Raw genomic sequence first — 27,456 nt, 5'->3', positions numbered from 1 at the left:
ACGGGTGTGGGGCCCGCGCTGAGACATCACCCCACTCGCAAGCCGGGACGCAGGCCTCAGACTCCAGTGATTGGCTGGGGCCCACACGTCACAGCCCGGGGTGGCCCCGGCCTCGCCAAGGCCCCGGGATGCTCCAGGTTCCTTTATTTAAAAGGGGGGTTGGTATTGGGGAGCCCGCGGAGCTCCTGGGCCCGCCCCGCCCCACCCCGCTCCACCCCGCTGCAGCGGGCGCCCCGTGCGGTCTGTGCCAGCCTCCGAGGCGGCCCGAAAGGGGGCGGGCGGGAGGCGGGCCGGGGCGGAGCCGGGCGCGGCTAGCGCGGTCGGGGCCGCCGCCCCACCCCGTTACACTCAGCATGTAAACACAGCCGCCGGGAGGAGCCCGGACCAGGGCACTCCGCGCCCGCCCGGCTCCGCCGCCAGCCCCGGAGCCCGCGGAGCCGCGCGCTGCCGGCCCGGGAGGAGGACGCCGAGGAGAGGAGGGCGGGCGGGAGGCGGAGGGAGCGGGAGGCGGCGGCGAGGAGGCGAGGGCGCGGCGGGCAGGATGGATTTCCAGCAGCTGGCGGACGTCGCGGAGAAATGGTGCTCCAACACGCCCTTCGAGCTCATCGCCACGGAGGAGACCGAGCGCAGGATGGATTTCTACGCCGACCCCGGCGTCTCCTTCTACGTGCTGTGTCCGGACAACGGCTGCGGGGACAATTTTGTGAGTGGTTGTGGGAGGGACCGCATCCGCGCGAGGGAGGCTGCGGGGCGCGAGGTGGGAGGGCGTAACCGGGCGCCGCCGCGCACCCCGCTGCTCCGGTATCAGGCTCCGGGCGGGGCGGGTGGGCGGCGGGTAGGGGCGCCCTTAGGATCCGGAGGGCCGGGCTTCGGGGGGCTGTTTCAGGGACGCGACCCCAAAGCACCGCGCACCGGCCCGGCCCGCCCCGCACGAACCCTCCCGCAGGATCCAGAGTCCGGAGCTTCCTACACCCACTCGCCCCGTCCGGGTGAGGAATCCCGTTCCCTCCCGATGCGCGGACACGAGGCTTCCAGTTGCCCCCGCCTGGGGAACCCCACCCGCTCCCCGGGTTATTCCCTGCGCCGCGTGTTTGGACACAAAGCCTCTGTCCACACTAGCGGTGCCCCATCTCCTGGACCTTCTTTGCGGAATTACACCCCGGATCTTAAAAACGCACGCGCGCGTGCGCGCGCGCGCACACACACACACACGCACACATACACGCACACTCAGGCACGCCCATTCCCTGTGCTTCCATGGCTCCTCTCTGAGCTTCTGAGCGGTTTCTGTCCGGCTGCGGCGCCCGCCGCGCACCCCTCCCCCAAGCCTGTGGTTTGCCCAGATGAGAGGGAATTCCCCAGCCCCGCTCCTGCCCCGGGCGCAGAGGGACGGGACCTGGAACTGCTGTGTCCAGATCTCTGACTTTGCGTCCTGCGCCCACTTGGGATCTAGGCGCTGGCAGTTTAGGAAGGGGATGAGGAGGACAGGGGGGTGGGGATGGGAAGCCTTGGCGCTCCATGAAGTGTTTGTAAGGACGGGGGTTGGGGTGTCAGGGGTGTCAGGGTCCCCAGATGTAAGATGGAGGCGGCTGTGGACTCGGGTTACGGTGTGGTCACAGGCTTGAGCCTGGAGCTGGCGCTGCTGCCGCTGCAGCAGATGGAGGCAGGGCGGCGCCTAGACACCGCCCGGCCCTGCCCCTCAGGTGGGCGAGACAAAGCCGTGCCCAGGTCCACGCCGGCGCGCGCCTACCACCGACTGGAAAGTTCTCAAAGGAGTTACAGAGAGACAGCAAGACCACGTTTCTCGGTCCCGGAGAGGTGGCCCTGGCCATAAAGCAGGCTCCGCCCACCCCCTCCACCCACCCCATCTGGGCCCCAGCCCTGGGCACTCTGGAGAGGGATGTCCTTGGGTGACAGCCAGATTTGAGTTCTGTGACTCGGGTCCGTTGCCGTCACCCAGCTCAATTTTCACATCCAGAAAATGGGTATAAAGCCAGGGCCCAGAAGATTGGATAGATAAAGCACCTAACAGCCCCCCACAGCCAGGGCCCCACAGATTTGGATCGGAGGTTGGATCTGAGGTTCTCTGAGTTTAAAGCTTGTCTCTCTCTCTCTTTTTTTTAATATATATTTTTATTGATTTCAGAGAAAAAGAGAGAGATAGAAACATCAATGAGAGAGAATCATTGATTGGCTGCCTCCAGCACACTCCCCACCGAGGATGGAGCCCACAACCAGAGCCTGTGCCCTTGACCGTAATCGAACCCAGGACCCCTCAGTTCGCAGGCTGACGCTCTATCCACTGAGCCAAACCAGCTAGGGCTTGTCTTGCTTTTTTAAAGAGCCTCAATGTTCTCACTTGTCACATGAAGTAAGTCAGGGTGCCCCCATCACAGGTACTTGTGAAGAGCAAGGAAGCTATAAATCTATGGAAGAACACTCACTGTGGGCTGTGGTTAGAATAAGTGTTATTTGTTACTGGGAGGAGTGGGAGCCATTAAAGGGGGATTTGCTCCATTGTGAGAGGAAGCCCCAGGGATCGAGTGGCAAGGGCGCCAGGGTCCAACTGACTGCCATGTTAGGAGTCCCTCCCAGCCTGGGGCTTCCCTAGCCCCCCAGTGGCCTTCCCCCCTCCTTACTGTGACCTAGGGCAAGAGACTCTGAAGGTCCTGGATTTTATGGGGAGCGTCCCATGCGGCCTCCCTCTGGGACTGAAGGAGGCAACCAAATAAATTACTCCAAGGAGAGTAAGCGGGTGGGAAAGTGCAGGGCCATTCTCTTGTCTTGAATAAGTACCTCGAGCCATTCAGAAACATTATGCATATCAGGCCTTTTCAAGACCGCCCATATTTTAAATGTTTTCCCACCTGGAGGAGGAAAATGCTTGACTGTATTCATTCACTGACAATGAAATAGATGAGGAAGAAAGAAGATGGGAAAGGGACTTCCTCTCTCCGTTTAGAGAGGCCCTCAGGGACCAGATGCGACCAGACCAATGACCAACCGCTGGCTCGCAGACCTCTCTCCGGTCTTCCCCAGGCCAGGTCTGTGGAGCCGCCGTGTGCCTCTAGTTAAAGGACCTCAGGCACCAAGTAAATGTCCTCACTGCACTGGGTTCCCTTTCCCAGGAGAGCCTGTTCAGCATTAAAAAAGGAACTTGAGATGGTTGGAATTTCTAAAACCTGAAGGATTTCTTAATAAGAATATTGACATGGCATTTCTCAGTGTACAGAGTGTCTTCACATCGTTCATTCAACAGACATTTATGGAGGGCTTATTCTGCACCAGGCCTGGGCTACCTGGAATACAAACAGGGTCTCGGCCCTCACTCCACCGTCTAAGACAGTGTTGGTTAGTGGTTAGGAGCGGGCAGGCTCTGGGGTCAGGCTCCTTGGGTTTGCACCTCAGCTCCCCACATCTAACTTCATGCCTTAGGGGAAGTTATTTAATCTCTACGCCATGATTCCCACAGCTGTAACACAGGGACGACAACATTAGTAACTTACTTGTGGGCTGTTTGGAAAAGTGCCTAAAATGGGGTGACTCCCAAGTGTGTCCAGATCTATTTAAAATATAATCCAGATCATGCCACCAGCCCTCCCACCTCACCTAGCCTGACTTCAAGCCCACGCATGATCTGTCTCTTGCCTCCTTTCCGGTCTCATTTGGGGCCATTCATCCGCCTTGCTTGCTGTGTTCCTGCCACAAGGGCCTTCCTGGTCTGCAGACACGCCGCACTCAGAAGGCCTTTGTATCACTGTTCCCTCTGCTAGAACGTTCTTCCCCCGCTTTACATGGCTAGCTCCTTTACGCCAGTCAGGCCTGGGGGAATCCTTCACCTTCTTTTAGTCTTACCATAGCACTGGTTAGTACTTGACAGTCTCTTTCACGTATATAGTTTCTTTTCTGCCTCCCCCACTGGACTTAGCCTCCTAGAGCTATGACCTTGTCTGTCTTGGTCATCACTGCATCCCAGCGCTTGGAACACTGTCAGACACGTGGAAGGTGCTCTGTGTTTATAAGAATGAATGCACGTCAGTCTAGTGCAGATGTTAAATTTCAAGAATGACAGCATCAGAAAACAATAACAGCTCCACCCATGTGCAGTTTACTGTGTATTGGCCAGTGCTCTAATCCTTCGCTTATAGGAACTCATTGACTCTTAGTAATCTGTAAGGTACTCTAGAATTATCTCCACTTTACAGATAAGGAAAATGAAGTGCAGCAGGGTTAACTCCCCACAGCTGTTAAGGGGTAGAGCACTTGAACCATAGCCCTGCTCTGAAAACAGCAGCCCAGGAGTGACAGCTGGGGACCCAGTTCAGACTGGGTTCAAGGGCGGCTTCTTGAGCCTCTTAAGAATTCTGTGAGGTAGGTATTCTCATCCCCATGTCACAGGCGAGGAAACGGGCTCAGTGAGTGCAAGGGGCTCATGGGGACTGTGCCACTAAGACGTGACAGGACTTGAGCCCAAGCCCAGAGGCCTGTCCTTTCCACCCTGCAGAGTGTCCCACAGGCAGGACCAAGGCCAGGCGCTCCGGAGGCCTGGGAACAAGGACTTCCTTTTATTTCCCCTCCGTGTTGGCAGCTCCCGGGTCCCTTGTGCACTCTGTCCCCTTCTCGCTTCACAGGCCACCCAGTTCACGCTGTCCCTTTCCGAACTGCTGCCCTGGTTCCGGCCTCTCCCTGTGGAGGGCCCGTGATGTCAGGTGCTGGGATAGAATGAAGCTGGAGGTTCAAGGACAGGGCTGGCTCTGCCTGCTTACAGATGGGAAGGGGCCGGGGGTCACAGACAGGTGGCACGTGCTGCTCTTCTGCCAACTCAGAGTCCTGAGGGCTCTGCCAGGTTTGAGGAGCAGGGTGGTGGCAGCCACTAATGTACCAGCCTGACAGAGGGGCCCTTGAGTAGGTGGGCACGGCAGCCCCTCCGCTGTCTCCTGCCCTCGCCAGGAGGAAGGGACTCTGAACAAGGAGCACCGCCCTGCCCCTCCCTGGGCCTGGGCGCTAATGACGGGGCCAAGGAACGACTCCCCCCTTGTCCTACTTTTTCTGCCAACCCATCAACACATGTTTGGATCTGAAATGTGTAGTTGAATCCCTCCTCGATACAAAAACAAAGACCTCAGTTGTCATAGTATTAACAGATTTTATTTATTGAAAACTAAGGTAACTTTATGTGTGTAGGGCTATGCCTGTATTGTTTTCTCCGTTTCCCTTCTAGGCATGTCTCTCCTTAACTATGTGACCAAGTAACAACCTTTTGATTCTGGAGAAGATAGAACTTGTTGAAATGAGAAGGCAGTGTGTTTACATGGTGGGATAGTGGAGAGAAAGCCCTTGTCTCATTTAACCTCTACCCCCGGTTTCCTCATCTGTGGGGGGCGGGGGGGCAATTGCATCTGTACTGCATTATTATGGTGAGGATTAAGCGGGGAATAGTTGTAGACTGCAGAGCTTTCCACAGTGGCTGAGCATATGTATAGAGAGACTGTTTCAGGAACAAAGACATGTCCTTCCTTCTTATACACATGGAGTGGCTAATCCTGGGGAGGGTCACGTTATGTAATGTGAGTTCAGGTCCATGTGAATAGACACTGATTGGACCCTTGCTAACGAGAGTCAGTCTGTTGGGTATCTCCTAGGACCTTGGTAACCTTCCTGTGAGTATTCTTGTTTTCTGTGTCCTGCAAATGAAGGAGTTGAGGTTGAAGGCATGCACCCCTGATGATGTCCTGGCTTTGCTCCGTGCTCCCTGTGTGATCGCAGACCAGTTGCGTAACCTCTCTGAGCCTCAGTAACCTCCCTGGTAAAACAGATCAGTGGCTGACATAAGGAGCAGGTCATGGGGACGGCCAGCCATGCTCTTCCCACCCTGTGCAGAAGTCTGCGTGTCGGAGGGTAGAGGTTAAATTAGCCAAGAAAGGGCTTTCTCTCCAGTATCCCACCAGGTAAACACAATGCCATCTCTTTCAACAAGTTCTATTTTCTCCAGAATCAAAAGGTTGTTACTTGGTCACATAGTTAAGGAGAGACATGCCTGAGATGGCTCCTGGCTTTTATCTTATGCCATCTCTTCTGTGGACCGCAGTCCACTAGGGATTAAGCTGCCAAAACTTAAAATGGATCCCCTGGTACTGCTGATGCCAGAAAGTTCTCAAGTCAGGACCACAGTGAGCGTGAGGCCCGTGGCAAGGCCCTGGGTGCTGGAGAAGATCATTGTAGGGTTCAATGACCTTGATCTTCTCTTACCATTTTTGGAGACGCTGGACATTGCCGTCTACACTGCAGAAAGCAGAAAGGAGCTCTTTTTCCTAGTTGCAGAGGACACGGTCTCTTGTCTGAAGCGGGGCAAGCTTGGATGACAAACTCCAGCCCAACCTAACAACAGAAGGAAGGGCCTAGATGGCCTGTCCCAAAGCCCAGGCTCCCACCGGGGACTGGCAGCTCCTAACGGGCTGGAATCTGTCAGGAGGCAGAGGCTGCTCTGGAGCTTCAGCCAACCTGCGGTTTGGACTTGCTTGTAGTCAGTAATGCTCACCTCCCCTCCGGCCCCCACAACCTTGGAAGTTAATTTCTTTTCTGCTCTGCTTCTGGCGCTCAGGGTGTGGCCCCAGATCCTGCCGCCTGAGCATCACTTGGGGGCCAGTTGGGCATGCAAATTCTCAGCCCTGCTCCCATCAGACAGGCCCGGTGGGACCCGGTGATGTCATTGTGTTTTAATAAACCTCCAGGTGACTGGCACCCTAAAGCTGGAGACCCCTGAAGCCCTCCCCTTCACGGATCCCTTGCTTGGCATTTCTTCTGTGGTGACACAACCCCATCGCAAAGCCCAGACATCTGTGCCTACTTTTACATTTGCCCGGGGACCACTGCACACTGTTCAAAGCCAAGCGTTCTCTGACCCCTGTTTTCACGGCCAAAGTGGGTATTTGGTTGCAGGTCCTTCAAACACTCCCCGAGTTTCAGTCATGAAGGCCGCCCAAGCCCTAGGCTCAGGACTCCGGCCTTCAGTCACCCATTTGTCTCTGGACACGATTAGACCCACATCCTGATTCCAGGGGCATCAGCCCACCCACCTGACGTCCTTCCTGCCCTGCCCTGGTGTTGGCACGGGTCCCTCTCTTTTTCCTAAGAGGTCACCATCCTGCCCCCAGCCCCTTGCCCATTGGTTCTGAAGGCTGTTTGATCCGGGGGCACTGCCTCGGGCACTATCTCCTGCCTTCCCACGGGGCTCTGGAGGCAAGTCTGTGTCCTGTTCAGCACGTGGCCAGGCCCGTCCACCTTGCACTGTGTGTCCTCATCGCCCTGGGTTCTACTTTCCTTCCGTTGTTCCCCTTTGTCCTCACTTTCCCAACCGCAGACTTGTTTTTTAGGTCATCACATTTTGTACTCTATGGATCTTTGCTGATGGCCTTGGTTAGTTTGGGAAGGAAACAATTTCAAAAAGATAAAACGAACACTTCTGTTGTGAGATACAGTGGATTTGAAACCATTCGTGGTGTCTTTTGAGGGGCCATGTACACCTGAGTCTGTCTTTTTCCAAACCCTGTGCTCTCTCACCTTATCACATGGGCAGGGATTTAGTAAAAACTGTTTTGTTTGGTTTTTTAAACGAACACGACAGGGAATCCAGGGTGAGTTAGCCAAATGAGAGAAGTTAGGGCAGACTGGATGGGACACCCTTTATTGGGTGTTAATTCTTCTCCAAAATATATTCACAAGCCAACAACTCCGGAAGCGGAGCAATGAAAGCTGTGGCATGAACCATCTCCTGGTAGAGATGCCCTAATGACACCTCGCAGAGGAACAGGCCGGTTTCCACGCAGAGGTGGGTGCGATGCTGATGCTGTGAGAGACGCACTCCTTCGTTTACTTTGTAATTGAAGAAATTACATGTCCACGAGTCCACCTACTTCTGAACGAGCTACCACCCCAGTTGCCTTGGATAGTGTCCTTGGGGAAGTCTCAGTGGGTGTCCGATTTGCTCAGCGTGTGACCTTAGTCATGTGGCAGGTGGAAAGGCCAACCCCCACCCCCATTTTCCCGCACACTCCAGAGGCGAAGGGTACTTCGGTGCTGAACAGCTGCTGCCTGCCAGCCAGGCACGGTGTCAGGCACGTACTAGACTTGCTGCTTTTTCTCTCATCTTCAGGTCCAGGGAGGTCAGGCTAAAAGTCTCCTTCCTGTGTGGTACTAGATGGTAGTCCCATCTTTAACTCGGATAAGAATTTGAAATACACTTGTTAACATTTAAGCGTGAGCGTGGGTGCTGAGCAGACGTGCCTTAAAGTGGACTTTCTTGTTCTTGCTGAATCCCCGCCGATTAAGAATCAAGTTCGATGATGGACATGAGAGCACTTTGTACTGCCCACTTTCGTACACTGGGAGAGGCTGTTGCATAGATGGCATTTCAGTGGCCCCACAACTTTAAGGGTCTCTAATGGGGAGTCGTGTTTGAACTGTTCTCTGAGTTAGAGGATGTCGAAGTTACAGCGTTATTAGGTCGAGTCAAAAGCTACCCTGGGAGTCTGCTGGACCCGAGCAGCGTGTGTGGGAAATGGGCCTTGGCTTCTATGAAACACACATAATTGGCTGTGAAGATGGCACATCGCGCCTCATTAGTCTCCCTTAGGTCTGAGCAGTATTGGAAGTGTGTAGATCTAGTTCTTGGAAACGCTGCCATGAGGGGGAAGACAGCGAAGTGTGTGTATTGAGTGATGGGCACGAACTTTCTGGGGTGATGCCCTAGTCCAGCGGTTCTCAACCTGTGGGTCGTGACCCCTTTGGGGGTCGAACGACCCTTTCACAGGGGTTGCCTAAGACCATCGGAAAACACATATTGAATATATAATTATATATTGTTTTGTGGTTAATCACTATGCTTTAATTATGTTCAGTTTGTAACAATGAAAATACATCCTGCATATCAGATATTTACATTACGATTCATAACAGTAGCAAAATCACAGTTAGGGAGTAGCAACGAAAATAATTTTATGGTTGGGGGTCACCACAACATGAGGAACGGTATTAAAGGGTCGCGGCATTAGGAAGGTTGAGAACCACTGCCCTAATCATTTGTATTAAGGGGAGGGAGTAAGTATGTGCTTGATATGGACCCTTTCTCCAAATAAATCTCATCTCCTGCTGCTTAGTTGTTGCTTCTTATTCCCAGCTGCCAATGTCTCCCTCTTCCTGTACCTCTACACTTTTTAAAATATATTTTTATTGATTTCGGAGAGGAAGGGAGAGAAAGAGAGATAGAAACATCAGTGGTGAGAGAAAAACATTGATCGGCTGCCTCCTACACAGCCCCTACTGGGGATCGAGCCCACAACCCAGGCATGTGCCCTGACCGGGAATCAAACGGTGACCTCCTGGTTCATTGGTCAACACTCAACCACTGAGCCATGCCGGCTGGGCCTTCTATACTTTTTAAAAACCAGTGTTGAGCTGTCATTAGTTGGTCCCTTCTAAACTGTGATTTTTGATAACTGATACACATCCTGACGTTCTCCTGGTAGCCCATGGCCTGTCTCTTCCTCATCTAGATCTCATGCCTGTTTCTTGGGCTTATTCCAAATCCTGGAACATTTATGGGAGAGACTTGTCTAGTCCTAAAGATGTGCTAAAATGGATATCCTCACGGGGATTAAAAAAAAAGAAGAAAGAAAAAGAAAAACTTGTCTAGCCTTAAGAAAAATGTAAAACCTAGAGCCAGTCTCCCCTGGGTGTAGGTTCACATTGTGAAGTGAGGCTTGGGTGTGAGCCTTCTTAAAGCATTTTAAGGGAAGGTGAACTTCCAGAAGTCTCCCTGCCCCCCCCTATGCCCCCCCCCCCCCCCCCAGTGACTGAGTGATGACTTTTCTGTGTATTCTCCTAAATTCATTTCATTTTGAAATAAATTTACCATCACCCCCGCTCACAGGCTAATCTGGGTAAAGAATGTCTTGTTCCAAGTTAGTGGTTACAAACTATGTTTAATTAATCCTTCAGCCACAGCCGAAGGCAAAGTCAAGGATCATGCAGGCTCTTGGTTTCCGCTCCCTCCTGGTTGAAAGCCGCCCTTGGCTTGCCCTGGAAGGGGGGGCAGTGGCCATCGTGGGTGGGGGCTGTTGACCCCAATGCCCTTTTTACAACGCATGAGCAGATCTGTTGCAAATTGAGCAGGTGAGATTATGGACCAGGAGCACAGGGCCTGCCTTTTCTTTTTTTAAAATATGTTTTTATTGATTTTAGAGAGGAAGGGAGAAGGAGAGAGAGAGAGAGAGAGAGAGAGAGAGAGAGAGAAACATCAATGATGAGAGAGAATCATTGATCAGCTCCTCCTGCATGCCCCACACTGGGGATCGAGCCCGAAGAGAGAGAGAGAGAGAGAGAGAGAGAGAGTGGGAAACATCAATGATGAGAGAGAATCATTGATCAGCTCCTCCTGCATGCCCCTGGGGATCGAGCCCAAAGAGAGAGAGAGAGAGAGAGAGAGAGAGAGAGAGAGAGAGAGAGAAACATCAATGATGAGAGAGAATCATTGATCAGCTCCTCCTGCATGCCCCTGGGGATCGAGCCCGAAACCCAAGCATGCGCCCTGACAGGGAATTGAACTGTGACCTCCTGGTTCATAAGGTCGATGCTCAACCACCAAGCCACACTGGCCGGGCAATAGGGTCTGCATTTTCCGATCCCTTTCAGAGCAAGCAAGTCAGTGACCATATGCATCTTACTCTGGAATGGAGGCCTTCTTCCAGTTCCTGTGATGGAAAAGCTCTCTCTGGCGTTCTGGATTCGCACTGTGTGTAATGACTGTGTCTGTTTTCTCCTCTCCCTCGCCCCTCGGCACCAGCACGTGTGGAGTGAGAGCGAGGACTGCCTGCCTTTCCTGCAGCTCGCACAGGACTACATCTCCTCCTGCGGCAAGAAGACGCTCCAGGAAGTCTTGGAAAAAGTCTTCAAGTCTTTCAGACCCGTAGGTGCCCGCCCGGCTTCTAAAGTCCTTGTTTTCTACCCGGATTGTCCTTTGAAAAAATGTGGATGGTGGGGAAATTGGGCAAAATCTGGGATGACTAATTGTTTGTCTCTTGTCTGCTTGGTGGCTTAAAGATAGCAGCTCTGGAGGGTGGCTGAGGGCGGGAGGGCGGGGGAACGGGATGTGACACAGCTGTTCGGTGTAGGGACGAGGGTTATTTCTAGCATCACTGGAGTTAAGAATCGCTGATAGGGTGGGAAGCAAACAGCCTTCGTGAGACAACTGAGTATCCCTGTCCTCACCCCGGAGTCTTACAGCCAACTTGCTGGGAAGTGCGCTGCAGGTCTTTACAATGGTGAGGCCTATATCCAGGGGGCGGCCAGAAGGCTACACAAAGGAGGTACCTCCACACCCGTGGGCATGAAATTGGGTGTGGGTCCTATTCTTTTTCTTTTAATTTATTTTAAATATATTTTGATTGATTTCAGAGAGGAAGGGAGATGGAGAGAGAAGTAGAAATATCAATGATGAGAGAGTCATTGATTGGCTGCTTCCTGCACACCCCACACTGGGCATGTGTCTTTGACTGGAATTGACCCGGGGACCTTTCAGTCCGCAGGCCAATGCTCTATCCACGGAGCCAAACCAACCAGGGCAAGGGTCCTATTCTTTTGTCTTTATAAACTTACCATAGAGAGCTTGTCCACCCAACCACCACCACCCGTTAGGATTTAGGAATCTATGTTTGTGTCTAGCTAGCAGTACCTTCATTCTTGCTGAAAAGCATGTAAAATGAATACTCACCCTATTGTGAAAGTGACCTGTTTCCCTTTATCATTATTGGAAGATAGAGCCAGTGGCCCCACACTTCTGCCGAGTTCAATTCCTTGCCCTCTGGACTCTATGTGGTCAGGATATTTGCTCTAGAATTTCTATTCATTTCTTTTTCAAATCTTTTAAAACAGTGTGCACTTCTCTGCTGAAATTGTCAAGCTTGTCTTCAATTTCTCTGAACATAGTAGTCATGGTTGCATGAGAGACTGTGTTTGATAGTCCAGTATTTCAAGATTTGTAAGTCTGTTTGTTGCCATTTGTTTTGACTGTTCTCACTCCTGCTATTGTGTTTCTTTGAGCGTTGGATTTATATATTTGAAAATTTATATATAAGAATAAATTGAGGCCCTTGATGAAGGTACCTTCCTAAGGGAGGTGAGGCGGGGGCTGTTTGCTTCTGCCAGGGCTTAGGCCTATTGGCCTGAGAATGCCTTTGAACAATGGCAGGCCTGTGGTTCTCAGGCTCTGCAGGTGATGCCAAGCCAGGCTGCAGGGCTGCCTCCTCCTAGTTGATCCTTGTCCTGAGAGCTGTCTTAGGCCCCACCCCCACCCCCATCAGGCTGCTAAACAACTACCACAGACTGGGTGGCTTAGAAACAAGAGAGATTGACTTCTCTCATTCTGGAGGCCAGGAAGGCACCATCAGGTGGCCAGGAGACTTGGTGTCTGGTGAGAGCCCACATCCCGGTTACAGCCATCTCCTCATCGTCACTCATCTGGTGGAAGGAGAGAGCTGTCTCTGGGGCCTGTTTTATAAGGTATTGGTTCCATTTATGAGGAATCTACCTTCCCGACCCAATCACCTCCCACCTCTCAAAGGGCCCCACCTCCTCATATCAACACCTCAAGGGTTAGAATTTCAACATGAACTTCAGACACAGACATTCAGACCAAAGCAAAGGTATAGGCCTATGGGGTCCCAGCTTACCGTGGGGGTGGTTCATCACAGTTTGTTCCTCTGGGAGACCCTGGGTTTGACTGGTCCTCCAGCTCTTAGCATAGGCCAGCCATTCAGTCAGGTTTCTAACTGCTTCTCCTCGGTCAGCAAGGACCTCAGGATAGAAGCAGGTTTACCCCTCTAGGTCCGAATTCCTCAATGTATCCAAGAAAGCACTTTTCATAGTTAATCCAGCTTTTGGTTCCCTGTGGGAGAGCTGGTCCCAATCATTTAACCCTCTATTACTACAAGAATTGGAATTTTAGTGGCTTTTGTCCACACTTTGTTGATTTGTATCATTCATCTAACCAATTTGTTTTTTATTTTTAAAAATTTCTAAGCCCACTTGGTTCAAATAGGTTTTTTTAATTTCTATTTGTTTATTTATTTATTAGAGGGAGAGAGAGAGAGAAACATCAATGTGAGAGTGAAACATCCATGAGCTGTCTCCTGCTTGCCTCCCCACCAGGGACCAGGCCCACAACCCAGGCATGTGCCCTGACCAAGAATTGAACTGGCAACCTTTCGGTGCACAGGACGATGCCCAACTAACTGAGCCATAGCAGCCAGAGCTACCTGTTTGTTTTGCCTAAGGGAGGTTGCATTTAGAAATAAGACACAGGGAGGGTCTTGCCGCTGTTGCAGTGGAAAGTATTTGCTGGAGTAGCACATGCCCCAGTGCTGCAGGGCGGTCAAGCAGGTGAGCGTCAGCACATCGTTTCCCTGAAAACGTGGTGCTTTTGTTTGCAGTCAGGGAAGCCACGTGGGGACCATTTTCACCGTAGAACAGCCTCCTCCCTGGCTGTGAGTCCTGTTTCCCTTGGCCAGCCCATCGTCAGCCCCTGCCCTGTGCAGTCTCTCTAGAAAGATAAGATCCATCTGTTGACAGCTTTCTGCTGCCGTTGGGGCATCAGTCAAGCAGAGTCAATTAAGTTTGCTGCAGCCGGGCGCTCCTGCGTGCACGGCCCAGGGCGGGGTCATCACCTGGCCTTCCCCAGCCGTCCTGCCCGGAGGCTGAGCAGGCCACGGCCGCTCTCTGCCTGTTTCCACACACCAGCTCTGTAGGCTGCGCTTCTCCCCCTTTCTCTTGTTTGCCCTCCCCCCAGTGAAAACCACCACCACCCCAATATCCGCTGTTGGATGTGAAAAGGAAAAATGAAAGTTATCCTTTTTTGCCATTTTACTCTTTTTCCTCTACTTCTTCATCACATTTTCAACCATATGTGTCGGTCACCTGCATTTGCCCAAGCCCTGCTTTAGAGAGTGAGGTCACGGCACAGTGCCCGCGCTTGCCCCCACGGAGCTGGCTGTGGAAGGAGACACAGACACAGAAACCACCGAGAAACTCCACGTTACAAGACAGAGCGTTTATTTTGGTCCAGACGCTCTGCCGGGTGCTTTCTGTGCAGAACACGCCGAGAGTTCCAGTCCCTGCTCTGCGTTCTCCGCGTTGCTGGGTCTTTAGGGAGCTGTTTCCTGGGAGGACATTAGCGATGTGAACTTCCGGGTGTTGTTTGTGCTCTCTCCCCAGTGATGTGGAATCAGGATACTTCATTGATGAGCAGCCCGGGCTCTGGGGCAGCCATTCAAATCCCAGCTCTGCCACTTGATGGCTGTGTGACCTTAGCCAAGTTACTTAACCTCTCTGTTTCTCAGTTTCTTCATTTGTAAGATTAGGAAACAATGACAGTCGTTATCTTAGGGTTGCTGTGATGCTTAAATGATGCATTTCTCGTGGGGCACTTAGGACAGCATTTACAACACTAGAATACTGTTGAGAAGTGAGCAGGACTTCGTGAAATGTTGTATAGGACTCGTAGGTTCTTGGTGGAGAGAAAAACCAATTTGCTAAGTGCTGTCAGCACATGCTTAACAGAGGCACCTGGCTACCGTAAAGGATGGAAAGAGGTATTGATGGGGTATTATAGTCAAAAGTTTATCACCATTGGTTTGGGCAAAATGATAACCACCATTTAATAGCTAATGTGTTCCGCTCACTGTGTTAGATGCATTTGTCCTAGTGCTGTAAGGAGAACAAGTGGATACTCCATCCCCCAGGGGGCGCCTGACCGCAGAGCCTCTGGATGGCAGGGTGATGGGTGATATTTATGTTCTTCTTTTCTGTATTTTCTAAATTGTCTGTGATGTCACAGAAAACATTTATAATCAGAAATTATGTTGTGTGGTTTTTTTGTTTTTTTAAAATATATTTTATTGATTTTTTACAGAGAGGAAGGGAGAGAGATAGAGAGTTAGAAACATCGATGAGAGAGAAACATCGATCAGCTGCCTCTTGCACATCTCCCACTGGGGATGTGCCCGCAACCCAGGTACATGCCCTTGGCCGGAATCGAACCCGAGACCCTTGAGTCCGCAGGCCGACGCTCTATCCACTGAGCCAAACCGGTTTCGGCATGTTGTGTTTTTTTAAAAAGCTAATTTTGTCTACACCAAGCATGTCAAGCTCAAAGGCTAACACAGGCCAAATAAAAGAGGCATGTGGCCCGTGGGCCACGAGTTTGACATGCTTGGTCTACACTGTGCTAGAAGGGCTAGGACTGCCAGGGGTGAGTGGGCTCACTGAGTAACGCAGAGCCGGCGGGGGCTTCATGAGGAGATGGGGCCTGGAGAAAGGGCAGGATCCGGACCTGCTCAGCGCAGGAGGAGGGCTGGCACCCGGGCCGGGAATCGAACCAAGCCGTGTGCCAATTTAAGTTGATTATGGCTTTTGTTTTTTGCTCACATTATATTATAAACAAACCCTTGTGTGTGTGTTTCAGAAAATACAATGGCCCCTAAAAGTAAGAGAGTGGCAACTACTCTTGCCCATTAGTCATCTCGCCACTTGCCTCTTCTTTTCCTCATATCAAGAAGACAGACTGCCCGGGTCTTGGGTCTCTTGGTACCAGCAGCATTACGATCAGTAAGATAAATGGTGGCAAATGCCCCAAATGCTTTAGCATCTCCATACCGAATGTGGCTTCAACTCGTTTATACCACTTTCCAAAAAGCCCCTATTCAGTCCTTCAGTTAATCCATGCTCTCTTGGGTCTATGGAACTGTAATTCAAGGGTTGGCATCTCTACCATCTCGGACAATCCTATTGGGGTGGATGGGCCCCAGAAGTTCTGTGTCAGTGGTTCTCAACCTCCCTAATGCCTCGACCCTTTAGTACAGTTCCTCATGTTGTGGTGACCCCCAACCATAAAATTATTTTCGTTGCTACTTCATAACTGTAATTTTGCTACTGTTATGAATCGTCATGTAAATATCTGATATGCAGGATGTATTTTCATTGTTACAAATTGAACATAATTAAAGCATAGTGATTAATCACAAAACAATATGTAATTATATATGTGTTTTCCGATGGTCTTAGGCGACCCCTGTGAAAGGGTCATTCGACCCCCAAGGGGTCGCGACCCACAGGTTGAGAACCGCCATTCTGTGTGATCATAGGTTGCTCAGAGGAAGCTTGGTGGACAGCAAGACCCTGGGAATGCCAACACTTGTCCAGAGAGAACATACAGGGTTTTTCCAGTCGATTAAAAAGGAATTAGTGATCATAACTACCAGCAGTCATTTAAATGTACACGACAGGATTTCTTGGCCTGTCTCGTTTTCCTCCTAAGACTGTGTGGGTGCGTTGAGAGGAAGGGCTCCAGGATTCTCTCCAGTCTGTTTGCACTCCTGTCTCTGATAGATCTTGACTGTTCACAATTCGGATCCAGAAGTTAAATTTAGACTTACCCGCCATGCATGGGAATGGAGACAGGGGTGGGAATGCTAGACAGTCACGTGTCTGGGTGATATCGTTTGGAATCCCAGGCACATTCTAGTTCATATGATTCTTAACTCTTTCTGTCTGACTTATTTCGATTTTCAAATAAAACCTGAACACCGGAATATGAGTCACCTGCGTTCATGGTACCAACCATCTCTCCTCTCTCTTGAGAGGCAAACTTGATGTTTCATTCCATCCACTAAGATATGGAAGGGAGGCCGTGGTCAGGGCAAGGAGCTTCTTCCTTCTCCCAACCGCTCAAGAGATTGTTACAAACTATTGGGATGAGCTGGATGTGCTCCTCCTGCCCCACCGCTCCCAGTCGACAGTGGCCCTTTGAGACAGCTCTGTACTCAGCGCTCTAAGGAGAAGGCACGTGTCTGCAGTCGGCCGTGGCCGCCCTGGCAGGCCACATGCGCAGTGGACCGGGAGTGCCAACAGACGCTCTTGCCCTGAGTGTGTGCATAGGGCTCTGTGAGACCAGCCAGAGCTGTGGTTTGAGAACTTCAGTCAAGGCATGATCATGATTGGGACTCTGCTTTTATCCTTTTCTCACTTAGGGAGTTGGGAAGGAGCAGGAAGAAGGAAGGGAGTTGGGTGGGGGTGGCGTGGCAGGGCACAAGGGAGGCAGTGCAAGCAAACAGAGTGGCCCATCTTATGTTAGTGTCTTAATGCAGTTAGAGCTTAGATCATAGGGCCATTTGGTGAAGTTGCCTCAAACTGACTGACCAAGGATGAGGTCACCGTGAAGTCCTTTGGCCACATGCATGCTGTAATCTCACCGAGGAGCCAGGGGCTGGATGCCCATGATCACGGGCAAGGCTCAGGAGTGCCCAAGGTCACGGCTTCCTGCCAACACCAGAGCTTCTTGTTCATATTGATGTAGCCCAGCTCATGGCACTCAGTTCCAACCAAAGCCCAGCCAGTGCTTTAAGAAAATGTTTGCTGTGGATTATTGTGACTTTCCCTGATGATGACTAGAGAGCATTTGGAAAATATGAAAAGATCACAAAGGAAAAAATTTACCCAGAATCACAATGCCTAAAAATAATGCTCTTAAAATTTGGATGTATTTCATTGAACTCTTTTTTTCTATGCATTTGTGTACAAACTTAAAGAAATATGTATCATAATGTAAATACATTCTTTTCACAATTGTGAGCATATTTTTATATCATTAGATTATTAAAAATACTATTTTAAGTGGCTATATAAGATTTCTATCTTCTGGGAACACAATAATTTATTTAATCACTTTGTTGAACCTTTTCAGAGTTTTTCCACATTTCTTCATGTGTGTTATAAATAATAGCAGCTGTGTTTTTAGGGGAGAAAATGAGGGGAATCGATTTTTGACATCTTGATGGGACAGTCGCACTGGTCATTGTACTGCTGCTAACATCCCAGATGTGTGGGTGTGCGTGGATAGCATATCTTTGTGCATAGGTGGGAGGAGGGGTCATGTTTTAATGCTTAAAAGTAGAGAATCTCTGGGCTCCCCAATAAAAACGAGCCCTTTGGGCCCCAGTCCATTGAAGGGTTATCTCCCTCTAATAAGTTTATAAACATAATTGTTGGGTAGACTCTCATGGGAAATCCGTAGCTGCTGTGCTGAGTCCTGTAAGTGCTGCTGAGTTTGGAGCAGATGCCTTTTGTGGCCTTCCTACCTGGGGCCTTTGGGGCTCACAGCTGCTTCTCTTCTCTCCCTGCAGTTACTGGGGCTTCCGGATGCTGATGACGACGCATTTGAAGAGTACAGTGCAGACGTGGAGGAGGAGGAGCCAGAGGCGGACCACCCCCAAATGGGGGTCAGTCAGCAGTAAACTTGGAAGGGCCCACCTGCCAAGGAGTGAGCCCCGTGGTACCCGAGGCGGGCTCGCGTGCTGCTCCTGGGCTAGCTCTTAGCAGCAGGACGCCTGACTCCCAGCTTCCAAATTAAAACGAAATACCTTCTTAACAACCACAAAATATCTGGGATGAGCTACGCTCAGAAGTGACCTGCATTTGACTCCCGTGTCAGTGGGTGTCTATGGCGTTGTCTGGGTAGCCTTGGCCGTTTCTAATTTAGAGTCCATTCTGTGGCTGACGGTTCTCTCTTGAGTTTCTGTTGGGGAATTGACACTCACTGACTCGAGTGTAGGGAACTCTGAATGTATTAAGGATGTGTTTTGAGTCCTCACAGGCGACTTTATGGAGGGAAAGCATGGCAGCGAAGAGTTGCAGTCTGCACTTTGTATGTACCTGGTGACGTGTCGTAAGTGAACGTTTTTGCTTTTAGAGCATGAGTTTTAATACCTAGTCATTACACTGCACAAGTGCAAGTACCAGGGCAGACAAGGATCGCCACTCAGCTCTGGGTGAAGAGGGGAGGGAGGGAAGACCCTCCCGGTGTGTGACCAGCCCTGAGTTACCTGGGGACGTGGCAGCTGGTTCCTGGTTGTATAAACATACTTGCCTGGTCAGTTATTTTAAAACATGCTAATTCCAAGACTTAACAGTGGAAAATATAAATGGGATGACACCAGTTACCAACTTCTTTAGACTGTTTGTAAACCGTCCCACATATGACAGGAAACATTTACCTTCTCTCTTTATAATGAGATGGCAACTTGTTAAATCATGAAAATATCTAAAATCCAAGGGCCACGTCAACTTTGAAGCCATAGATAAATCTAATGGGAAAATAAACCAGGATAACATTTTTTAAAAAATATGATGGAATCCTTTTTTCTTAATCTGTCTTTTATTCTTTTTTTAAAAAAAAAAAAAGTCAAGAAAATGATCCCACTGTAATCAAGTGCTTCAAAATTCAATTGCAGTGCATTTTTAAAAAACTTTTTTTATTGATTTGAGAGAGAGGGGAAGGGAGACAGAGAAAAGCATGGATGTGAGAGAGAGACATCGATGGACTGCCTCCTGCACACCCCCTACTGGGGATCTAGTCCACAGCCCCTGGCATGTGCCCTGACTGGGAAGCGAACCAGCAACTTTTTGGTGCATGGGATGATGCTCAGCCAACTGAGCCACACTGGCCAGGGCTGCAGTGAATATTTAAAGTGACACAAAAGTGGGAATCTTTCGATGGCAGGTTAGCTTGGTTCAGAGGGGAAGTTTGAATGATCACAATACTCAGCTAACTCACAGAGAAAAGACTGTCATCCTTTAGCCAACAAATACTTCTGGGAGAAACCCTTCGTCATGCTAACATGGACTTATTCAAAATATTCCTTTTCTTGGGCCCTTCTGCATCTCTGGTCCTAACAACATGGATGCCGATGCTCTTTTACAGCATTTCGCTAAACGTAGCATCTGGGTGGGGATGTTTTTAACAGGCGTGCCTGTTAGGTTGTGAAAGTTTTGATTTAAACACATTTAAAAAAGCAGCAGCCGCAGAGGCTTCAGAGCTTCTGGGAGTCTTGTCTGTCTTCCAGGCACGTCGGTGTAAACCTGATGGTCTCAGCATTTTCTGTTTAATTGGTGCTGGGAGGAGCCCGGCTGCTCGTGGTCAAATGGTGCACCGCAGTTTTAAGTCACTGGGTAAAATTACATAGTGCTTTCCACCCGGGCGTCAGAACCACATTTTTTCTTGTCTTGGGAAAACACAGTCAAGGTTAATTTCAAGTCAAATGAGTTTCCTTCCAGGGAGCCTATTAACAAAACAAACCTTGATGATTCATCCAATGCGGTGAACGTGCGCCGGGCTTTGCTCGCTCGCTGGGATCTGATTGGCTCGAGGCCTGAGCACAGGTGTGTGGGAAGCCGCCCCTTCTGTAGCTCTCGTGTTTGCTCGCCTTCTGCAGCTGAAATGAAGGCGCTCCACTAGTGTGCTCCACTCGAAGGTAAACTGGAATGTGTGTGTCCTAGAGGCTCAAAACCTAAATGTGCATATGTTTGAAAATGGAATGGACATGGTTGTAAAACGTTATTTTATCTAAAAGGGGGTTAGGTTTTGACTAAATGCATTTTGGTATTCTCATGTGACTGTTGCGTTTAAAACACTGAGCTGAGGTAGACTCAGCCGTTCATTGGACTGGGGAGAAAGCTGGTATTTGTTTTGCCCCAGGGGTTGGGGATAACATCGCTGTATGTTCCTTACTTTCCTGGCAAAACCTCAAAAGGCATTAACAAATCAATTGTTTCCTCTAAACTTCCTTTTCTCTGTGTCCCTCCCCGCCAGGGCTCACTGCCACACGCACCCACGTCCGGGTCGTGTGTGGCGTTAGGGTTGGCACAGCGCAGTTGCACCTGGTCGGTCACCGGGTCGAGCAGCCTGCGGTCTCTGTTATGGACATGGTCCCATGGCTGGACTTTCACAGACTCAGACACACGTTCCCAGGAGGCTCCAGGGCACAGTGGGAGGAGCACTGGCCGGGAGTTAGGAGAGGCACCTGGGTTCTAGTGCCGACTCTGCCAGTAACCGCGTGACCTTGGGCAAGTCACTTAACTGGCCTGAAATAAGGGATTTTGCCCTTCCTGCTTTAACCACTGTTCTTCCACAACTGCCTTAAGATGTGTGTGGGTCTGAAGAGCAACAATTAAGGGAAATGAGCAGGAAATAGATTCAGAATCTCACTGTCCTTAGGATCCTGGCCCCCGGCCTACCGTAGAACAGGTTTCTGTTGGTCTGTGAGCGCCCACACCCGCTGGGACCTGACCCTACGGGGCCGATGGAACTGCTCCTTAGCGAGAGCCAGGCCCCAGGAGTTACAGAAACCAGACTTGTCTCCGCTGTACATGCTCTGCCTGTGGGAGGTGTCGTCTTAGTTGTGCCCTGACAGATTGCGGCTTTGGAAGTGGAGTAACTTTAACTTAACTGAGAGGGGAAATTGCATGAAGAATAGCTGGAAGGGGTGACTTGTGACTTTTTTGCCATCTCATCCAGTGGGGGAGTGAGTGTGAGTGTGTGTATTTGTGTGAGTGAGTATGCAGCTGTGTGAACATGAATGATTGCTTGTTGATTGCTGCGGGCCTGCGAAACCTTACCACACCCTGGTCCTGGAGTTGAGTGAGTCATGGAGACATGTTTCTGATGGCTACTGGTTACTTTTCTCTGATAATCACCCTGAGCAGACTTCAGGGAATCAGAGAGTGAATGATGGAGCCAGGGAAGGAGGTGAGACCCACACCGAGGCTGCCACACTCGGATTCAGTCACACTGAGGCGTCCACCCCAGGCCCCCAGGCTCAGCAGCACGTAGTCCTTGTTCTTCAGTGACTAGAACACCAGGCCTCTTCCTTAGGAATGCCCCTTGTGTCCTGGTGCCAGCATGAGTTCCTGGCGTGCTTAAGTGGAGACCTCTGACCTCTCTAATTACTGCCGCTTTTCACGTTAGCGGAAGCCATTCTCGGGCACAGTCACGTCTCCAAAGGTCGTCTCTGTCTCCTCGGGGCACACGTGTGTGGACCTGGGGAGCTGTGGTGCCACAGCACCGGACTCTGCCTTGCATGTGATGACAGACACGTTGGGAAACTGTGGCATCAACAGCTTCCCGTGACTTGGGAGTTCCCATGACTTGGGAAGCACGCGGGAGCAGGCAGGACTTAAGTCTGGGGTGGGAGGAGATGAGTAAGGCAGAATTCGGGTCTGAGTCTTTAAAAAAGAAAGTAGAAAGCCAGGAGGCAGTTATCATGTGAGGTCCAGGAACACTCTTTGCATGCTGTCCCACGAGGAGCCTGATTTGCTCAAAGGGGCTGCCTGCCCAAGTGTTCAGAGGCAAGGTCCGTGTTTGAAAATGCCTCCCAGCCAGGGAGACAACAAGGGTCCTGTAAATTTGGTGGAGTCCTTGTCCTGGGTCAGCCAGCTGTCAGCCAGAGAAGCCCATCTGTCCGAAGTGCTAACAGGCCTCAGAGAGGCGCCAATCACATGCCAGGCTGAACGGGAACCCAACTTGGTCTTGCTCTCAGCTGCTGAGGAGACCTAGGGTCGGAAACGCCCCTCCCACGGGCTGAGGGCGAGGCCCACCCACTGCACCCAGCTCCAGGGTTGTAGAAAGAGCACAATTAAAGCTCAGGTGGGGTGCATATTCCTCTCCCCTAGAGTGAGTGTTAACTCAAGATGCCAGTGCCAGCGGCTTCATCTTCAGGTTACCAGAGAAGCCTACAGCTTTTCTGAAAGAAAAACGAGTCCTCTTCCATAAAGACTCAACCCGCTATCTTGGCTTTGTGAGACCAGGTACCACAGGAAAGGCTGAAGTCTTTCAGATTGATGCAGAACCATTCTCACACTCGCCAGGATGCCAGTAGCCTCTGGTGTCCATGGCAACGTGGTGCCCATGGCAAAATAGCTCCAGCTCACGTTCACTGGGCAAATTGTCAAATAATATGTTGTCTTTGATATTTTTTAAAATCTGGATTGCAAAAATAGAGGAGCTGTGAACAGTTTGCGTTAGAAAGCCCATTGAAAGCATTGTGAGGCTGAGGAGGCATAAGCAGTTAAACGCGGCACCAGGCCACAGGAAAATAAACATTTCATTTGCTGAGAACTGTGTGTTCGAGAGGCTCGGTGCCGCAGAGAAAGCTGACAGTCTGTTCTTGGTAGAACTGCCTTTCCCTGGTTTTTTCTTTTCTCTCGTTTCTGTTTCTGAAGATTTATTTTTCACCGGAAGCACCTTCTGGCGGCCGTGCGGACGAAGCAGGGTGCAGGACTCTGTGCACGGAGCAGCTCCCTGGGGGAGAACGTAAATGGTCAATTCGAGAACGAATCTGAGACTCTGAACAGTCTGCGTCTGTGTACAAAAGCAGTTTAGCCATCGAATGAGAAGCATAAGCAAGGAACCGTTTGGGGTTTTTTCTTAGGCAGAACACAAAACAACAGGGTGTATATGCTTTCTTTGCCTTTCGTTTCCTTTCAAAGAAATCTCTTGTAAATGACAAAACTGTGAAATGGGTTGCCAACCGTTGTTGCCCTTCGTTAGATGCTTCCAGCCGTGTGAATCTGAAACGGGACCCTGTCCACACCTGGGCCTTTCTCCCGGGAGAGGGGACCTCATCCAACGATGTAATTACCATACGCTTGCTATTAAAGAGCCTTCCAAACACCGTGGCGGTTGCCTCTTTCTTACTCCCTGCACCCTGGCTGGTCCTGGGGGGCACATCCTGTGATAAAATCGGGAGCAAGAATAAGGACCATTGGCCAGCTTTGTGGTTGCTGTTGTTGGGCTGGTGGCGGGAAGGGGTGGGTGGTGATGAGGGAGAGAGGGAGGGGTATAGGAACCACTGATAGGATTCAAATGTTAATAATGGATGTGTTTTGAGAAGTGAATGTACCTATTCTGATGCCGTTGCTGGTATTCAGTAATTTTCCACTCTTCCTTCACACTAGTCCTTTAGGTTTATATGTGGGGACCCTTTTTTTCCTCTCCTACTTAGGAATCCTTTGTGGCATCAATTAGAAATTGATGTGGTCGTCCTATGATGACATTGACACCTTTTCCCACTACTTTCCTCCCAGTGACTGCTATCCGGTAAACAATAGCATTTAAAGAATAAGTCTGCCAGTTGGTGGGAAGTCCCATTATTTGATGAAGAATAACTTTCTTTCTTCAAATGAATAGGTCTCTATAGATTGTGAAATTAGGTTTGCGACCGCCTTAATAGGCCAGCATATTGTGTGTGTGTGTGTGTGTGTTTTAGATAACGTGTGGTTCTTTGTTGTCAACGTGCCTGTTGTTGGCAATTGTGCAAGCGGCCCAAACCTCGCTCAGTCCCATTCTGACTCAGCTGGGTGCGGTATGGTCTTCCCCAGACAAAGCCTTTCTTATGGGGAAATTCCCTTATTACTATTACTTGATCACTCACAGGTATGCTTTTTAAAACTCAGATTGGCTTCTTTTTTTTAATCCTCACCCGAGGATATTTTTCCATTGATTTTTAGGGGGAGTGGAAGAGAGAGGGAAAGACAGAGAGAAATATCGATGTGAGAGAAACACATTGATTGGTTGCCTCCTGCATGTGCCCGGACCAGGGCCCGGGCTGGGGAGGAGCCTGCAACCGGAGTACAAGACCTTGACTGAAATCAAACCCGGGACCCTTTGGTCCTCAGGCCAACACTTTATCCACTGAGCAAAACCGCCTAGGGCCAGATTGGCTTCTTTATTGAAATGCAGGGACTGGCATTAGAACAACCCCCATTTCCCCCTTTTCAGTGATCTCTGAAGTCGGTGGGCTGGGGGAAAAGGTTGTGTGACCTCAGGCATGTCACCTCTCCCCACCCCTCATCTTTGTTCCCTCATCTGTAAAAGTCAGACTATGGCCTCCTCCCAGGTCCCCTCCAGGCACTCACATGGCGGGATGTGTGTTGTCTTGGCTGATGGGGTGGGGAGGGTGGGAAGCAAAGTGAATAAGGAAAATACCGTCTCATGCCAGCGGGCTGGGCGACCTGATATTGGCAAAACTGAATTTCTCTGAGTCTGAGCCCATCTTCCCTGGGATCCCTTTCAGACATAACGACCCAGTCAAAGTAGTGGGTGCTCATTAGCCCCAGTGCTGACATCGCTGAATTCTTTCTCCTGACCTCCTACACTTCCCTTCTCTTTGTGATCAATAATCCTATATAATAAAAGCTTAATATGCTAAGTGTCAGGTTGTCCATACAACCAATCAAAGAGTAATATGATAATGATATGCTAAGGTCGCTCAACTGCTCACTATGACATGTACTGACCACCAGGGGGAAGACACTCTGGTAGGTTAGCTTGCTGCTGGGGTCCGGCTGATCAGGACTGAATAAGACAGGCCGGATGTGCCCTCGAGCCCTCCCACAGTCCCTCCCTGGCTAGCCTACCTCCTGCATCGCTCCCCAGCCCCAATTGCGTACCAGTGGGGTCCCTTGGCCTGGCCTGCGCCCTCTTGCAATCTGGGCTAAGGGACCCCTTTCCCCCTCCCCCCCAGTGCATGAATTTCATGCACTAGGCCTCTAGTATGGAATAAAAAGCTATGACCAAAATGGAAGAGTTGGGGCATTTTGTTTAGGGATACAATGAACAGTCACGTTGCCTTTAGGAATGAGTCTCGTTTCCAGAGTAAAGTCAGGCCGGTGGGACACCTTATTGTCCCCAGAGTTCGGTGTGGACATGAATGGGCTCAAGTGAAGCAAAGTAAGCCAAACGAAGCCCACTACCCAGAGTTTGGAGCAGCCCTGCAGAAGTAGGGGCACCATCATCCCTCTCTCCCTTGGGCAGGCTTGGCCGCCTGGCACCTGGGAAACTCGAGACGTTCACCCCAAAATAGCTGGCACTACAACTTCAACCCTCAGTCCCATGGCAGGCAAACGGCTGTGAAACACTGGACATCTGGCCCTCCGTTTTTCCTTAGAGCAGAAAACAATGCCATTCCTAAAAATCGGAGCAGGCTGTAATTAGGCCGCCAACAAACAAGGCAGGCATTTCCTATCAGGTACATGTAAAGAAGAGAGGTGGTTATTCCTTATTTTCTAGGAAAATCCGCCCATAGCCCGGCCTTGGAAACCAGCCAGAGAATGCAGTGGGTCCTTCGGGATGCGTTTTAATGGGGAGCCTCTAGGGGTCAGCACCGCGTCAAGGAAGGGCGCTCTGGTCCGGGATAGTCCGGCCTGTTTCCCTGAGTGCGGGAGCGAGCGGGCTGACCTCAAAGGGCAGGAGAGGAGAGAGCGGCCCAGGCAAACACAGCGGAATGCGCAGAGACCTTTTCCTGGACATAAACCCTAACTTTTGGCTCAGGTTGTTTTTCTCTCCCCTGCTTTCCTCCTTTGCATCTTCCTCCACAGCTCCAACCCCTGTGCGCACTGTCAGCTCCATAAACTTGTCCTATTGACCAATCAGTGGCGCGTGGCACTTAGCTCCCTCTGGAAGGCTGGGGAGACGCAGAGGGGGTGGACAGAGCAGTTCCTCCGCTCTGTGTGCCGAGGCAGCCTGGGCCTGCTGCTCATTAGCCACAGACTCTTCCAGACCTGCAACTCCCACCCCAGCTGCAGGGCCCCGGGGGCAGCGCCGGACCACAGGCTTCTACTTGGAACCCGCACCCAGCTCCCGGGGGCTGCACGGGTCAGGCGTGGTGGTGGTGGTGGTGGTGGGGGGGGGGGGTTGAGCATTTAGAGGAGACCTGGGCATAATCGATGAAGTCGGGAGCCCCCCAAAACTGGTGGGCACTCCTGGGGGCTCTGGGGCACAAGACCAGAGGACACCAAGTCCAAACCCAGAGGCAGCCTGGGGAGCCCCCAGCTGCTCCCAGAGTTGCCCTGGGGTTGCCTTTTAGCCCAACAAGGAATGGAAGATCGGGGCCAGCAGATTTGTTGAAATTACTAGTGACTCTAAAATGGAACCCGAGGGCCGGGCAGGGCTACAGAAAACCAGCCTGCCCTCCTCACTACCTGCCGTCCTTGGTCCTGCCCAGGGCAGAGCCCTCCTCAAGGCCATTGCAGACTCTTCTAATAACAGAAGGGGCTGCTCCAGACTCTTCATAATGAAGGGGCTTTGAGCTTCCCCTGGAATAAAGAGCAGCAAAATCCACTCTGTGGTCAGGCCAGGGCTGAGCAAGAACATAGTGCTTCCTCGTCTGCTCACACCTGGGAACGGGCAGTAGCGTCACCATCATGCGCCCACAGCTTCCAGCTCCAGCCTGCCTTCTAGAACTTTCCTTCCCCACCTCTGTGCAGAGGCAGCGTGCACACCCTCAGGACCCTGCCGCGGCTGGGTAATTCTCCTGCGTGTCTTAGATCAATGCATGGAGATTGGAGAGCACTTTTCAAAGGCAAACTTCATTTACGCTGAAGCTCATTTGTTTGTCTGAATGATCTACCGCCATCACCACCACAACGTTTCTGTAGGAAACATTGGTGCCCACACCTGCTTTCCTCAATTCTGAAGGCCTAGCATCGTCACCAGCTCCCTGTGATGGTGATCAGGACCCCCTGGTCCTGGCAGGTGGGCATGGGCTCCCTGGTGAGCGGCTGCAGAGGCTGTAG

The 27,456-nt window shown here is 50.9% G+C and overlaps 1 protein-coding gene across 2 annotated transcripts; it reads left to right on the top strand.

Annotated features, from left to right (window-relative positions):
* The first annotated feature begins 365 nt into the window (after positions 1-365).
* Positions 366-23,556, top strand: MTURN (maturin, neural progenitor differentiation regulator homolog). Of its 2 annotated transcripts, none has more exons than XM_014455859.2 (3): positions 366-703; positions 10,883-10,963; positions 18,231-23,556. In XM_014455859.2, exons 1-3 carry the CDS (start codon positions 542-544, stop codon positions 18,339-18,341), a joined length of 354 nt encoding a protein of 117 aa, XP_014311345.1. In that variant the 5' UTR covers positions 366-541; the 3' UTR covers positions 18,342-23,556. The 2 variants fall into 2 exon arrangements, with proteins under 2 accessions (XP_014311345.1, XP_006088806.1); XM_006088744.3 differs by having other exon boundaries at positions 383-703; positions 10,841-10,963.
* The last annotated feature ends 3,900 nt before the right edge of the window (positions 23,557-27,456 follow it).

Source organism: Myotis lucifugus, unplaced genomic scaffold (assembly GCF_000147115.1).
Source record: "Myotis lucifugus unplaced genomic scaffold, Myoluc2.0 scaffold_52, whole genome shotgun sequence".
Classification (NCBI taxonomy): domain Eukaryota; kingdom Metazoa; phylum Chordata; class Mammalia; order Chiroptera; family Vespertilionidae; genus Myotis; species Myotis lucifugus.
This window is presented reverse-complemented; position numbering and strand designations above follow the sequence as displayed.

What these genes read in the sequence shown, in the direction of transcription:
- MTURN (XM_006088744.3), top strand. Translation starts at nt 542, where the DNA reads ATGGATTTCCAGCAGCTGGCGGACGTCGCGGAGAAATGGTGCTCCAAC. An exon ending in ACGGCTGCGGGGACAATTTT is followed by an intron (nt 704 to 10,840) that starts GTGAGTGGTTGT and finishes CCTCGGCACCAG; the next exon opens with CACGTGTGGAGTGAGAGCGA. An exon ending in TCTTCAAGTCTTTCAGACCC is followed by an intron (nt 10,964 to 18,230) that starts GTAGGTGCCCGC and finishes CTCTCCCTGCAG; the next exon opens with TTACTGGGGCTTCCGGATGC.